Source organism: Octodon degus, unplaced genomic scaffold (genome assembly GCF_000260255.1).
Source record: "Octodon degus isolate 3935 unplaced genomic scaffold, OctDeg1.0 scaffold00194, whole genome shotgun sequence".
In the NCBI taxonomy this organism is placed as follows: Eukaryota; Metazoa; Chordata; class Mammalia; order Rodentia; family Octodontidae; genus Octodon; species Octodon degus.
Window position 1 is genome coordinate 1,334,956 of NW_004524770.1, and position 15,615 is coordinate 1,350,570.

Sequence of the window (15,615 nt, forward strand, 5' to 3'; positions counted from 1 at the left end):
GCTCCCCTGACCTCTGGAGCCAGCTTTGGTTTTCTTGGAACCCCGAGAAGGAGCCGTGGCTGGGTAGTCAGCGCATGGTCTTCCCCTGGAGCAGGGGCGTGTCTGTCCCTTCCATCAGGAGGCTTCCAGGAGGGACTGATCTTGCTTAGGTCAGCCCTCTGAGATGATGCCCAGACACCTGTGCCGGTCTGGAGGCTCATCTGTTCTGATCTCCGTGTGGAATTAGAGCTTGCTCTGGGGAGCACACTGCTGACTGTCCCTGCTCACAGAGATCTCCTCACTGTTTCCAGGGCTCTGTGAGGTTGAGGTGAGGGAAAGAAAGTTAAAGTGCCCCCAGTGCTGCAAGTGAGTTCATTCTGGCAGTCTGAAGCTTGAGCCTTTGTTTTCCCATACTGGACCAGGGGACTGAGAACATCAGCCAGCACTGCTAAAGCCTCCTGTTTTGGGATCTGCATATTAAATTTAGGAATACCTTTATGGGTGCTTGGACTGGGGCAGCTGGTGAAGATTCCACCCTGTGCTCTTGTCTTGCAGGAGCTCTGTCTGATTCGCTTTCACCCAGCAACAGAAGAGGAAGAGGTCGCCTACATTTCTCTCTACTCCTATTTTAGCAGCCGAGGCCGCTTTGGGGTTGTAGCTAATAACAACAGGCATGTCAAGGACCTCTACTTGATTCCACTGAGTGCTAAGGACCCTGTGCCACCTAAACTCTTGCCCTTTGAGGGACCAGGTAAGTGCCCACCTTCTGGGAGGTCATTAGGCACATCTGGTCCCTGTATATCCTCCCCACTGACATAAAGTCCTGCTGAGATGTCACAAGGCAGATGTGCCTCCACCAAACCCAGACATCCCAGTGGGCAGAATTAGGGGTGCACAGGAAACAGTATGCAACGGGAGGGATCCTGTCCTCTGATGGGGAGGTAGAGTTGTACAAGGGCAGCAGTCAGCAGAGTTGTTTTCAGAAGGTCTAGGGAGTGGGAAGGCTGACTGCTCCCGCTCAGCCTCGGATCTGTGTCCTTTCTCTCCTCCAGCAGCCTGGGGGAGAGGAAGCAGTTGCTCGCCTGGCTTCTGCCCACCCTGTAGCCCAGGTGGACGGTCAGGGCAGGGTGCTCCCGCTGCGCCCTCTTAGAAACCGATTCCCGGGGACAGGAAGTGGAAAAGCACTACTTGGAAAAATTACTGTGAGGGCCGGGGAGACGGCTCAGTAGAATAAGCGCTTGCCTGGCAAGCCCAAGGGCCTGAGTGCAGTCCTGGTCCTGCCAAAAAGAAAGAAAGAATTACTCTGAGAACCACAGATAAAGTTTTCATAAGTTCTTACATCTTGGGCAAACTACTTTGTGTTTGCTTTTTCTTAGAAAGTAACATGTTTAAAGAGTGATTTATCAATTAACCTCAAAAAATCCAGAATTTTCCTCATTTGAGGTGATTCCAAGATGGTTCTGGTCCATCACTGCCGTGGAGCTGTGCGTAGCCCCGTGGATGAGGGTGATGTGGCTCCCGTAGGGAATTGAAGCTGGGTGCCTGATGTGTGTCTCCCTGGTCGTGGCGTCCTCAGGATCGGTCTTACTGCAGAGCTGATGTGTCTGTCACGTGCCGAGTGCGCTTTCCAGTGCTCTCCTGTAGCAGCGCCTGCTATGTCTGGGAGCATTCAGGTGCAGCCTAGACCCAGCACGTTGGTTCCTGTCACCGAGCCTCGGCAGAAGCTCTGACTGAAGCCACGTAGAGCTCTTGGAACCCCATGTGCCACCCATGCTGTCCCTAAGCACACAGTCACCTTGTGGGAATGAGCGCTCATCGCCCCAGTTACAGGCCTGATCCTGAGGAGCTGTCATTACTGCCACCCTGGGCTCACTTCAGCCTCTTTGGAATTATGTCACCCAAAGGTGTTGGTTGGTGTTACTTTAGTAAGTGACATGACGAATTACGTTACTTTTAATACCAGTGCAAGCACACTCTGCAGGTGCTTCAGGATGGCCTTTCAAATTAACCTGGAGGTGGAGGTGAAGGTGTCCTGCCTCGTGGGGCCCGGGGGGTGCGAGGCGGCAGCTGTAGGGAGAGAGCATCTTCATATTGAGGGACCAGAGAAGCCCAGCTGTCCTGAAGGTGAAGATCAAGACGCAGAGCCCCGGGCAGTGAGCTTCCAGTCAGTTGCAAGGGGGCTCACGGGTAGGCAGAGTGCTGTGCTGCCGTAAGCACCTCCCGAGGGTGGAGAAGCCCACTCCTTCAAAAACTGTTAGCTCCTGGGCCTCCTCGTGTGGGGTGATTAAGACAGCATGGCATCCTTACTCAGGCCCCTTGGCACAGTCGCCCACCAGCACGTGCTGGAGGAGGACTCACCAGAGGCACTGAGTGTGCCTGAGGTGGGGCGGGGGTGGGGCCCTCCACAGAGGCCAGTGAAAAGGTGGAGGGAGGCCCCTGAGGCCCAGCCCCCGGTGTGAAGCTGTCGGGTTGGTTAGGCGGGTGGGGCTCACCGCACCCCTGTGTGATGGGTGCTGATCACCCAGATTCACACTCAGTGATGGCGAAGCAGGCGTCACACTCATACTGAGGCCCCTTCTGAAGCCGTGACCCTGCCTGAAAAGGGGCCCTGAAAGGACAGCTTTCCATCTACAGTAAATAACAGCTGTTATTCATTTTTTAAAAAAGCGTGGTTTTTAGAAAGGTAATGAAATATTGCCACAAGTTTTGAAAAACAAAATTCAGCTTGACCTCACTATATGATTTTTATTTTATTCTCTTCACACCACTGTGGACATCAAAATGTGTGTTATTCACACACACACACACACACACACACACACACACACACAGGCAGTAGGTAAGCTCACGGTTAGGATACCTTATGTACTGATAGCTTGGCATTTTCTAGGGTTGTGTGTGCGTGCGTGCGTGCGTGTGTACGTGCATGTCTGAGCTGAAACCTGCCTCCCAGCTCAGGGCTTCTGCCCTCACAGAGCCCAGTCTCAGCAGAACACATGGGGTGGCTCAGGCCCCGTCAGAAGGTGGTGCCCACACCCCCGCAGCTCACCTCGTCCTGTCTCAGCAGCTGCCACACAGCAAACTAGGGTCTTTGAGCTGCCTGTGGTGTTCCTTGCCCACAGTGCACGCCTAGAAGCAGTAGGAAGGGGCTCTACAAATTCGCATCCACCTAGAGCTTTTTCCTGGGCGTTAAGGCTGCTGCCCTTGTGTTCTGTGGGATGCAAGAAGCACAATTCTGAAGGCCATGTGAGCTTCCACACCGGAGCCTGTGACCTATGCCAGCAACTGGCACGAGTTAGTCCAGGGGAGGATGTGCTAGAGGGTCAGGATAGGGACAGCAGTCACCACACTTATCCATGTGCCTCAGGCCACAGGAGATTCTGGCAGCACAGGACCCTCCCTCAGCTGTTCCTGGAGAAGCCCACAGAGACCCCGCAGGTGCCCAGGCAGTGCCCTCACGGGATACCTGAGGCAGTCTGCCCATCGGCTCCCTCTTGATTGTCCGCACTTTGGCAAACGTCATGCAGACCTCCTCCCATATAGACCTTCTCTCCTGCCACACGTGGTTCACACAATGGCTCAGAGCACATCCAGAGCCTGCTGAGCACCTCTAGAAATGGTCTCTGCTCGAATCAGTGATGTGCACAGAAAGAAGGGCCAGTCTCATTCTGTCAGTGACAGCGTTAGTTATGTCATCACAATCCCAAAAGAAAACCGGAGCTCCTCTAATTCAGCTGTGAATCCTCCACTTAGCCCTCAGTTGAGCTGGGACCTTAGGGCCATGGACAGGATACATTGAAGGGACTTGAGGTCTCAGAGTCTGCAGGTGTAGGGCCTCAATCACGGGAGCAAAAGGAGTCAGGGCAACAGTGACCTCATCGATTATCTGTGGCCCTCACAGCGTTGGGCCTGAGGCCAAGATGCCCACCTGGCACTCAGCAGGGGCCTGTGGTCTCGCCTGAGAACCAGTGGGACTAGGTCTTGATTCGCATGTCTGGCTGAGCAGTCCACACTGAAGGCAGGCAACCCTTCTTGAGCACTCCTAAGGGAAGGGGCTGATCACTGGCCTCCTGTGAGAAGCCAGCCTGGGAAGTGTGAGAGTGCACAGTGTCTTTTGTGTTTGCTTTTAACTGCTTCTTAATTAGCTGGAAAATACTGTGCCTTCACATATTGACAGGTAAGCACATCTTCATTTTTCATGTGTTTGTATCAGCAGTTTTACCCAGAAATTGTAATCAAAGTCAGAATATAGTGTTGAATGAAATGTACTAATTTCTTGCTCTAAATCAATAAAAATGTTACATGGAAACTGGTCACTGTTTGTTTGACTTGCACCCTCTGGTAGTTCCTGGCCACCTTTGCTGCTTCTGAGCTGGGATAATCTGCTTCTGGCAGTGCAGAGTGCCGTGGGCTGGCCTCCTGCAGGAGGCTCCTGCACTGGTACCTGCAAGGACAGTGCCTCCTACCTGCAACATGCACTGGTCCAGGGGCTTTTACAGGCCTTAGGAATTCAGAGTGGAAAAGAAGGAGGGCTCTCTCTGGGAGTGCATGTGTGTGCCTGGTACATTGGGAAAAGCATAGAGCCCTCACCATACTTGGCGAGTCTCTCCAATTCATACTTAGGAACTGTTGTTTATTAACCTCCACAGAACTTGTGTTCCAGCAAGTGTGAATGTTTTCTTTTGGCAGATCTGGATCTAAGGGCTGTCATCTTAATGACTAGCTCACATGGATGCTCGGGGCTCGTAGAGTGCCCACTGCTCAGCGTCTGTAGGAACAGGACCTTCTTTCCTGGCCACATCATTCTCACAAATCGTTGCTGACTCATCTGGAAATAGGCCTTAGTTTTTGGTCCTGTCCCAAGAGATGAATTGGCAGACACCTTTCCAGCCACACCCCTTGTCCCTGGTTTCTGTTTCCTGCATGTCTGGCCTAAGGCCACTGTGTCTGGGACTAGACCCTTACACCCTGCAGACTCAAGGGTGACAGATGTGGTGTCTAATATAGGCATATTTGCATACTTGCTATATTCTGAAGGAACAGTCCTACCACACCGTCAAATCCCCTCAGGAAATGGAGGAGCGCACATGCTAACGCAACCGCTGCTCAGTGTCCCCACACCTAGTTGCTGCTTTTTACCTGCTCTGTTACTTGCAGACCTCACAGTAGCCCTCAAGATGAATTGGTAACATGCAGTAGCCAGGCTGGACTGGCCTTCACCGCCAGCGTCCACACTCGCCATCTCTGCTGCAGCCAGGGAGGTGCACCACATGCCCCAGGGGTTAGCACTCTTCTATGGCAGCTGTCCAAGTGGGACAAGCCTATAAAGTGAGCCCTGAGAAATACGGGCCTCGACTCCTCCTCCCCCAGGTGTAAGGCACCCTCTGACCAGGTTTGACATTTTGTTGCCTGACACCTTTCTTGGGGCAGTGTGGAGCATCTTCAAACACATTCCTTTTTTTCACTGAAGATGCTTCCAGGATGATTGATAAGTGAGTTGTATTATTTCTTACATAGAAGCTGCTCCATGGTGCTTGTTCCATTTCAGATATTCCTGCAGCCCACAGTGACATCAGACCCCAAGTCAGCTATTGAGGGTGTCCTTCAGAATTGGGGTATCTGTTACACGGGACAGCCCAGGTTGAATTCAGAATCTTGAGGAACCTTAGTGGGAAATCGGGGTGCACTGGCCTCTGGAGCTTGATCAGCCGTGCACTGTGGATGGGATGGTCAGGAGGCGGCAGCATAGCAGACGACCAGCAGCAGACTGTAAATGCCTGCACTGCTCAGTGCCAGTGGAAATAGGAAGTAATGGAACATTTGCCTTGTGAGGACGTGACTGCAGGGCTCATGCAGTCTAGAGAGTTTTCCTGGGCTAGGACTCGGGATTTCTCCCAGGAAGCCACTGGGTCGCTCCAAACCTCAGTTACAGGGGAGTGCTCTGAGGCAGAGCTTGTCTTCTGGGCTTCACACAGTGAGCTGTCTTCACGTGCTCATGAATGCCCCGGGACTCCGTTTGCACCAGGAACCCTGACAGAAGTCTGCCGTGGAGCTTTCCGAGGAGCAAGGCAGCACCCTGGACTGGAGCTGAGGGCAGAAGTGTGGCGCTGCTCGGCCCTGGTGTCCCCGCGCAGGCCCCACCTCGCTGTCCAGTCTCCTCCCCTCCCACCTCAGCCAGCAGTGCCTGTCTGTCCGCTGCTGGTGTCAGGTTTTAGAGCCCGGCCTCCATTAGCATCTCAGCTTGAGGCTCTAAATTGTGGTTGCTTGGGACTCCAACCTTCTCTGCAAGTCTTCTGGTCATTTTAAACAGACCTTTGTTCCAGAAGGCTATAACAGCCAGTTTAACAACTAAACGTACCCCCAAACTATGCAGTTGAATGTAGTAGTAAATACCTATTAGTGAAAGTAGTGTTTTAAATTAAAATACCTTTTGTTTGTTGTTACTGGAAAATAAACTTTGTAGGTTGCATTTCACATCATCTGTGCGGGGGGGTGGGGGGGGGGAAATCTACACATGGTGTTCAGTGTGGTGTGCCAGCCTTTGGAGTTTTTGTGCTCCTTTGCTCGACTTTTCTTCTGAAGCCGATCCCTTTTCCCTAGTGGAAAGAGCCTGGGAAGGTCCTCCTTACATGACAGTGGGGGCTCAGCTGGCTCCTGCATTCCAGCCCAGGAAGCAGCAGACCCTGTAAGAGCCCCTCACAAAGAGCATACACTGTGCTCGTGGGCGGGAGAGGCTGGACCCCATCGTGTGCTCTGGCTGGCTAAGTCTCTTCTTGGGATTAAGAAGATTAAACACACACAGTTCCAACTACATAATAGCATCCAAAGATAACTGTTGAAATGATTAATGTCCATCTTTAAAGTCACAACAGGAAGAAAATCCATAGTATTTTGTGAGACAGGGTCTTGCTGTGTAGTCCAGGCTGGCCTGCCTCAACCTCCCAAGTGCTGGCTTTATGGGCATGTGCAGCTTTGCTCTGCGTTTAGCATTGGTTTAATTGCAAGGAAAAGGCACTACGAATACGTTTGTCCACCATGGTAATACTAAATTACCTGAACGTTGAATATACAGTTGAATTTTAGAGACGTCCATGCTATTGAAAGTCGCATTCTGTTCCTTCTGTATCATTGTGTCCTGTGTTTGTCAACTATTTTGTGACGTGGATATTTTGTTCCTCTTTTAGTCTAGGTGTATTTATGAGTACGGTGGTCGGGGGATCCTTTTTGTAAGCGGAGTATTCCTGGTCTGAGTAACCACAGCCTACAATGTTTAGAATAGTCCCATTTATCTCTAGTGAACTCTGCTCCAGACCCCCCATGTCTTGTTTCCTCCTGTGATGTGCTCTTTGCTGCCTGCTTCTGACATCTTTGTGTTTCACGTAAGCACAGTTCTGTATACTGAGGTAGACTTGAGCATTGGGTAGTTCTTCCTGAGTTAATGTTCACTAAATTTTCTTCTTAACCTAAATTAGCCTTTCAAACAGCTTTCTTTTTCCCATTATAATTCTGACAGATTCATTTTAGTTTTTGCAGCTTTTACTTAGTATGTTTAGCTTTGCTTGTGTGTTGCAAGCCTTGACTTAAAGCAAAAATGATTGTTCACCTCCTGATACCAAGGGACAAATAAGGCCAGGTCAGATTTTGTTTAAAATGTCCCAGTACAGGGCTGGGGATGCAGCTTGGTAGTAGAACGCTTGCCTTGTACATAAGAGTTCCTGGGTTCAATTCTCAGTACTGCAAAAATTAACATTTAAACTCCAAGACAGCCATTTGTACTGAGACAGCGTACAAAAGTGTAAACAAGATGTGCACAGTGAGCTGTTCTTTAGACATCTGGATCTGTCCTTTTCTTTGTCCACATCTGTAGAAGGACTGTGTACTCGATTGCAAGGCAGTCTCTTGTGTCTTCTCTTGTAATGTCTTCCACGTGAGCAGCATACATTTGGAGCACTAGTTTATTATGTTTGCTACAATTTTTAATAAATTGAATAGGTAGTATATGTATGAAAAAGAAAAAACCCTCAAGGACAGGCAAGATAGCTCAGCGGGCTATGTGCCTGCTTAGGCAAGCACAGGGACAGGGGTTGGATCCCCCCACACCACATGCTGCGCCTGCCTCACACCCCGTGCACTGAGCCAGCCACTGAGAACGGGCATGGGGGCACACACCTGTAATCCCAGCACTGGGGAGGCTGAAAACAGGAGGATCACTACAAGTCCAAGCTGCGTAGTGGGACCCTGCACCACATACATAAAAAAGTTAAAGCTGTAGTGCATGCAGCCTTGTGACCTCTGCAAACAGTGGCGTTTGCCCACGAGCTTCCCTGTGCTCTGAACTACCGCAGTAGCGCTATACATTTAAAAACATGGAACATAATCCCTGGTGATGGGAAGAACTTACTTAAGTGCTCAGTCCTTTGTATTCTCTGGTTAGGGGTGCAGCTGGCCTGCTGTCAGGACCAGACAGGTGTGCTGCTAGTCTGGGACAAAAATCATCCTGTCTTGTCAAGCACCATTTTATTCTGACCCGAAATCTCTTCATCCATCTGTTAAATATTCCTCATGACAGTTCTGGATAAAATTTATATGTGGAGGATAAAAACAATTCAGATTCTAAAACACAAATGCTTTGTTTTTTTGTTTTTAGGTCTTGAGTCACCGCGACCAAATATAATCCTTGGGTTAGTCATCTGTCAGAAAATAAAGCGTCCTTCAAATGCTGGAGAGTTGGACAAGACAGAGGAGAAGCGGGCCCGCCTTCAGCAAGAAGAAATGGAGGTTCCAGTCTGTCCCAAGGTCACAGCAGCCTCCCAGGCCGAGAGGAAGCCCCCCAAGTACCAGCTGTACCCTGCAGACACGGCTGTAGGCACCACGCCCCCTGGGTCTCCTCCTCCCCCGCCCCCCCTGCCTGAGCCTGCAGTGTTGAAGACCCTGCCCTCACTCACACCAGTGGCCACCAGCGGGGTTGCTGCTCCTGCCTCCACAGCCACAGTTACCATGGCAGCCTCAGCTTCACCTGTCACTTCATCAGCTTCAAAAACGGCCACCCCCCTGGAACACATTCTGCAGACTCTCTTTGGAAAGAAGAAAGCATTTGACCCACGTGCCAAAGACCCTGCTGGACCCACTGTAGCCTCCCAGCAGGACCCCAAAAACAAGGGTGAGGAGGGTGTGTCAGCTGCCCCTTTGTTGGATCCCATCGTTCAACAGTTCGGTCAGTTTTCAAAGGATAAGGCTGTGGAGGAGGAGGAAGATGACAGGCCCTATGACCCTGAGGAGGAGTATGACCCCGAGCGGGCCTTTGGCCCTCCTCTGCCAGAGGCAAGGCTATGTCAGGATGTGGACAAGGCTCCGGACATGGCTGAGAGGGAGGAGGTGGCCTACGACCCCGAAGATGAGACCATTTTAGAGGAAGCCAAAGTGACCATCGATGACCTGCCCAACAGGATGTGTGCAGACTTGAGGAGCAGCTCCACCGAGCGGCCTCCAGAGTGTGCCGCAGATGTCCCAACCCCCTCTTTGGTGGAACAGCAGAAAATGCTGGAGGAGCTCAACAAACAAATTGAGGAGCAGAAGAGACAGCTGGAGGAGCAAGAGGAAGCTCTTAGGCAGCAGAGAGCCGCTGTGGGGGTCTCCATGGCCCACTTCTCTGTGTCGGATGCACTGATGTCACCGCCCCCCAAGCCATCACTGGCCAAGGCAGAGCTGTTCCCCCAGGAGCAGCAAGCACCAGACCAGAATCAGGGAGCCCCAGGGACAAGCCAAAACTCAGACTGCAGACAGAGTAGAGACCCTAGGCAGGCCAGGCGCCTAGCAGAGAGCAGCGAGAGTGAGCCCCTCTCCAGGCCTCCGGCAGGCAATGTCTTGGGAGTGCAGGGTACTCTGCCTACCAGGGAGGCACCTGGTGGGGCCCCAGCAGTGCAGGTTCCTGTGGCAGCCCAGGAGTCAAAGCCGTTAATGCCAGTGCCTTGGGGTTCAGGCGAAAAGACTGCACTGGCACCCAAGCAGGACAGCCAGGGATGCGAGCAGCCTGGAACCTCTGCTCCGCAGCCCCTAGAGAGCGTGCATCCCCCCACGGCTGGAGACAACACGGCCCGACCACCTCGGAGGGTGCTGCTGCCCACACCCCCAAGCACTGCCTTTCAGCCTGGCTTCACTCTGCAGAACGATGTGCAGAATTTCAATCCTACTGGAGGAAGAGAGCCTTTCTCAGGTCTGGTATTTACTTCTCAGGAAAAATCTCTTTGCCCATCTCTGTATGAGGACCCGAGAAACACTCAGTGTGCTGGAAAGAGTGATAGCCCGGCCACTGATGCAGAGGGTGACAGAGAGCCACTGTCCAGGCCTGGTGAAGGCACTGCCCTGTACCCACAGGCTGGACAAAAAGGAGGAGCCCCTCAGTCCCAGTTTCCAGGCCAGCGTGAACCAGTTCCTCGTTCCTTCGGTGTGTCTGGACTTCATGGCCCCAATTTTCCAGGACCTAGGGGACCGGTCCCTTCATTTCCAGAAGATAATGGGGTTCCTAACAACGATGGGCCAAGAGCACCTCCACCCACCAGATTTGGGGCCCCCAAGGCACCCATCCCTTCCTTATTTCTGGGGCAACATGGACCGCCATATGGGGACAATAGGGGGCCCTCACCCTCTTACCTTGGGCCCAGAGGAGGAACACCAACCCAATTTGAAGAACACAAAGACCCCCATGGGGAGAAAAGGGAATTCCAGGACACCCTGTACAGCGATATGACAGGGGCCCCTGCTCAGTGTGAAGGGCCAGAGCAGGCTCAGTTCATGGGGAGCAGGGGTGCTGCACCTTTCCAGTTTGGAGGCCAAAGACGGCCTCTCCTGACTCAGCTGAAAGGTGCCCGAGGAGGACCCCCACCTGCTCAGTTTGGTGGCCAGAGAGGGCCGCCCCCTGGCCATTTTGTGGGCCCTCGGGGGCCCCATCCCAGTCAATTTGATGGACCCAGAGGCCAGGCCCCAGGTTTCATGCCAGGCCCCCGGGGCCTTCAGCCTCAGCAGTTTGAAGAGCAGAGGGTAAACTCACCACCTAGGTTTGCAGGTCCGAGGACACCCGCACCCATGCCATATGGGGGACCAAGGGTCTCTGCACCTTTTTCTGAGAAAAATGAGCAGACACCTTCCCGATTTCACTTTCCAGGCCCATCCCCACAGGCAATGAAGCCGTCCCCCAGGCCCCTTCTGGAGCTCCCTAGCCACCCCCCACAGCACCGGAAGGACCGATGGGATGAGCCTGGTCCAGCCACAGCTCTGCCTTCCAGCGCTTCGTCTGGACAGGGCCCTGAGACCGACGGACAGTGGCCCATGGCGGCTGACTTCCGAGAGGGCAAGGGCCACGAGTACAGGAATCAGACTTTCGAAGGGCGGCAGAGAGACCGGTTTGAAGCTGGGCCCAAAGAGAAGTCGCTGGAGGAGCCAGAAGCCCAGGGGCCTGAGAGTCGGCAGGTCCGGGCATTTGAGGACAGGAGGCGGGACAGAGACCGAGGCAGGAACTGGAGTCGGGAGAGAGACTGGGAGAGGAGCAGGGAGTGGGATAGACACAGAGAGAAGGACTGCAGCCGGGAGTGGGACAAGAGCAGGGACAAAGAGCGGCAGGTAGATCGGACCAAGGAGTGGGACCGAAGCCGGGAGAGAAGCAGAAATCGGGATCGGGACAGAAGGCGGGACCGGGAGAGGTCCAGGAGTCGGGACCGGGACCGGGACCGAGACCGAGACCGAGACCGAGAGAGGGCCCGGGACAGAGAGCGAGGCCGTGAACGCAAGGACCGAAGCAAGAGCAAAGAGAGTACGCGGGACCTGAAGCCGGAGGCCACAAGGGCCTCGGATTCAGGCAGCGCCTCTGCCCAGGCCTAGAAGCCGCGTGCCTGGCCGTGGTGTCAGACGTGCGGAGAACGGCTTCATGGTGGCCGGCCTCATTGATACGTGCAGCCTGGCAGGGATGCTTTTAAAAAGCCTACTTTGTAAAATATTTCACAAAGAGCTTTTGAAATAGCCCTGATGAACTTAGATGCTGGAAAGCATATTCTGGACTTCAAAAGTTACTGTAATTTTGTATATACTGATTTCTTACAAAATTTCACATCTTTATCTGATGCTTTTTAAAAAAAAACAAAAAAAACTTCAGAACTTAGTATTTCCATTTAAAATTACAGAAATGGGAAAATACCTACAGAAGCATATTGCTTTTTCAGATTATAGTTATCCTTTCCAGTAACTGACTGTTGTAAGTTTTAAGTGCGTTTCGGGGGACTCCGAGCCGAGCCTTCGCTAGCACCTCCTCCGCCCCGCTGTCCGGAGCTGCCCCAGGGCTGGCCTGGCCGGCCGGCGGCAACACCAGCGGGTGAGCTCAGATGCGCGCTGCGGCTGTGCAGGACAGTCTGAGTAGCCCTCCCGCAGTGGCAGGAAACCTGGAAGCTACGGTTCGCCTTTGCTTCGTCATGAAGAAATTTAGGTGTAAATTTCAATCCAGAGACAAAAGTACTTTTCTTAGTTTTGAATTTTTTCAAAAACAGTTCAAAGCAGCACCTAGCCTAGCAGATATCGTTGCATTTGAAATAATTTATTGCGACATGTTTCAATTTGACCAGCTTAGAGAGCGCGCGAGTGTACTTCAGGAGGGCGGGGCCCCTGCCGCGAGCAGCCCCCCAAGATCCTGGACGCGCGCTCTGGGCGGCTGCCCCGCGCAGGGGTCGGTTCGAGTTTGCCCCTGGAGTGGAGGCACACTTGCACAGAGTTGAGCAGGACAAGAGTGATTTATTCGGAAATGACAAAATAGGTTCTCACTGATGCGCGGTGCTATGCCGGTCGTCTTGTGTTTTCGGGTACTTCTGATGTGGAATAGAGAAAGCCTGGTTAACTTATTGGACTGTACAAATACAATTTGATAATTCTTTTTATATTTTCATAAACTTAATTTTGCAGATATAAAATTATAGAGAGGTTCATTTGTTCTTGGAGTCTTTTATTCCATTATATTGTACATCACTACAGATTTTTCACTTTATAGCACAGAGTTTTGAGTTGAGAAAACCTTGAAAAATTAGAAATTTGGGGTGTTTGGTGTTAGAAACCAAGCATTGGTAGGTTAAGCTACATTAAAGTCCAACATCTAACGTGATGGAAAGGGTTTTTTTAAAAGTTAAAATGCAAACTTTTCTAATTTAAATATACAAATGTAAAAATCAAGTGTTTCTTTGGGTTACTTGATAGGAATTTCTGTAAATTGTTATTTTGTATTGCAGAGTGTTATATCACTGTACATTAAGACACGGGGCTTCATAAATTTTGTTACTTGAAGCAGAATAAATATCTACAGAGAGCTCTTGTCTCAGGTCTTCGCTCGCGCCTCAGACGTGCGCTGGCTGGGCGTGGGGCGGCCCGCGAGCACCCGCGCGGCGGCGTGGCCCCCTCCTGTGGCCAGCCCCAGCTCTGCAGGGGTGGGCGGTGACGGGACGCGTGTGGCCCGGAGGCGGCTGGGCACCCGCGCGAGCTGTCAATGGGGCAGCCACAGAGCTGCAAGTCCCTGATGGCCACACGGGGCTAGAGCAGGAGGTGACGAGCCCGGACGGCGGAGCAGGCGTCCGTGTATCAGTCTCGTCCAAAGCGAAGCCTTGGCCCAGTTCTGCCTCGGAAGGAGCGCGCGTCGGAGAAGCCTCCGGGCGGGAGGGGCAGCCGCGCCCCTGCGGTAGCACAGGCCGGCCGTCGGCGGCGGCGCGCAAGCCCTGTCCCCGAGGCCTGGGGCGGCGAGGGACCCTGCTGGGCGGGCTGCTTCCACCCCAGGCTTGGGTTCTGGCGGCCTCTTCCCCACTGAGCTAACAGCAGATCGGCCCTCGGCGATGACGACGCGGAGGGGCCCTGGGGAACTGGGAAGAGGAGCCAGCCACCTACAGACCGCTGACGCAGACCTGGAAGCCACCTTGGGCGTGTGCCCTCCGCTCAGGCAGGCCGCGCAGCCGATGAAGAGCGCTCCCACGTCCGAGGGCCTGCCTCCCAGCTGCTGCCGCACGTTCTGCCAAGGCGTCCCTGGGCGCACCCCGGTGCAAAACACGGAAGCCGCCTTTGGTGTGCAGAGTGCCTGTTGCCCCCAAGTCTGCAGAGATGCCGTATGCTCCCTTTAACTCAGCCCTTCACCTTCCCTGCGTTACCTGGTCTCACTCCGTCCATCCCCAAAGCCCCAGGAAGCCCTGTGCATCGCCCTCTTCCAGCCCCCAGGCCGACGGCTCGCTCCCTCCCAGACCTGCGGTCCTCGCTCCAGCCGTCGCGCAGCCCTGCGCGAGCGTGCGAGTGCCCGCGCGCCCCTGCGTGCCGCGCCGCGTGCGTGCGAGTGCCGCGTGCGCTTGGCTTTCCAGAGCCGTTGGGTGGGTCAGCCTGCGACCGCCGTGCGGCCGGACCCCGACAGCAGCGTCGGTAGTAGAGAGGCTGGCCAGATACAGCCAAGTTTATGCCCCAGCCCTAACCCTAACTTTTTATTTTTACCTTTATAAATGCTTCATGTTGTGAAATATGTTTATTTCTAGTTTCCCCTGAGCAGTATATTCTAAAGTCAGGACTTCTTGGTTTGTCTGTTTTCCATGACTGGGGATGGCACCACTCGGGCCTTGTTCATGCTAGTCCGGCCGGCGGGCTGTTCTCACCAGCTTGGAATTTGTGATTCTGTTAAGCAGCCTCCAGGAAGGGAGTTTACAGGGGTATACTAGCAAGACTGGCTCAGGCCTGAGCCCTAAAATAGAGACTGAGGCGAGGGACTTGAAACAAGGCCACGTGGAGGTCCTGAGACCATTGCAGGGTTCATGTGGCTGTCGGGGTGAACACCGGCCCTGTGGGCTGCTCAGGTTCCCCTCAAAGGTACCAGACATGTCTGCCATTGGCCAGAGGCCTTGAAAGAGCAGAAAGGGACAGTTCGCAGGCTGCCTGGGTGATTTTGTCAGTCTCTGGAGCGGTGGAGCCCTTGGAGAGCCTGGTCTCCCTCCAGTCTCTGGCTGTTGGTGTCACCTGAGGTCTACCACACACCTTCCTTCCTGCTGTAGGGGCCCTCTGCAGTGCTGGGCCGCTGGGAGCTTGAGTCCTCTCACTGGCCAGTGGTGCCTGACTGTGGGGAGCGGAGGCCTCACGCTGGTGGGACTGGGTGGCTTCCTCAGCCGCGTCTGTGTGTTTTGCGGATCTCAGGACACAGTGTCCAGCGACCATGCCGGTCGCGTTAAACAGCAGTAGTGACTCCACGTCCCGTGCTTGTGTTTCCTACCTTCGGAGTCACACTGTTTGCGAAGAACCAGATCAAGGTGCCTTCCTAGTCTTTAGGAACACGGCGCACGTCAGCACACGTCAGCCCAGGGTGACTGCTAAAATGTTTCTTGGTTTCTTATGACTCTTAGGCACATTTTCCATGATTGCATTATTGTGTTCACACTTGTATGCTGAGTGTCCTCTCTGATGAAGGGGCATTAAAGAAGCAGGTTCTTCCTGCAGAAAGCTGGTCCCCTGGCACTGCTGTCAGTCTCCTGGGGTCCTGCAGGTATAGGCACTGCCCCCAGGCCACCTCGCTGAGGTCTGATGCTGCCCTCTAAGTGCATCTCCAGAAGAACTCAGTGCTCTGCGTAGAACAGGACTCGACCTTCT

At 53.3% G+C, this 15,615-nt stretch overlaps 1 protein-coding gene across 5 annotated transcripts in view; it reads left to right on the plus strand.

Annotated features, from left to right (window-relative positions):
* Positions 1-13,318, plus strand: part of Dido1 (death inducer-obliterator 1) — a 56,228-nt gene extending 42,910 nt beyond the window's left edge. For 4 of the 5 annotated variants that reach the window (XM_023704288.1, XM_023704289.1, XM_004644160.2 and 1 more), the window contains exons 15-16: positions 535-730; positions 8,627-13,318. In XM_023704288.1, the coding sequence (XP_023560056.1) occupies positions 535-730; positions 8,627-11,853 (3,423 nt within the window). In that variant the 3' untranslated portion in view covers positions 11,854-13,318. Of the gene's footprint in view, positions 1-534; positions 731-1,555; positions 4,292-8,626 lie in introns of those variants that run through there. The other variant, XM_023704290.1, reaches the window with a different exon arrangement.
* The last annotated feature ends 2,297 nt before the right edge of the window (positions 13,319-15,615 follow it).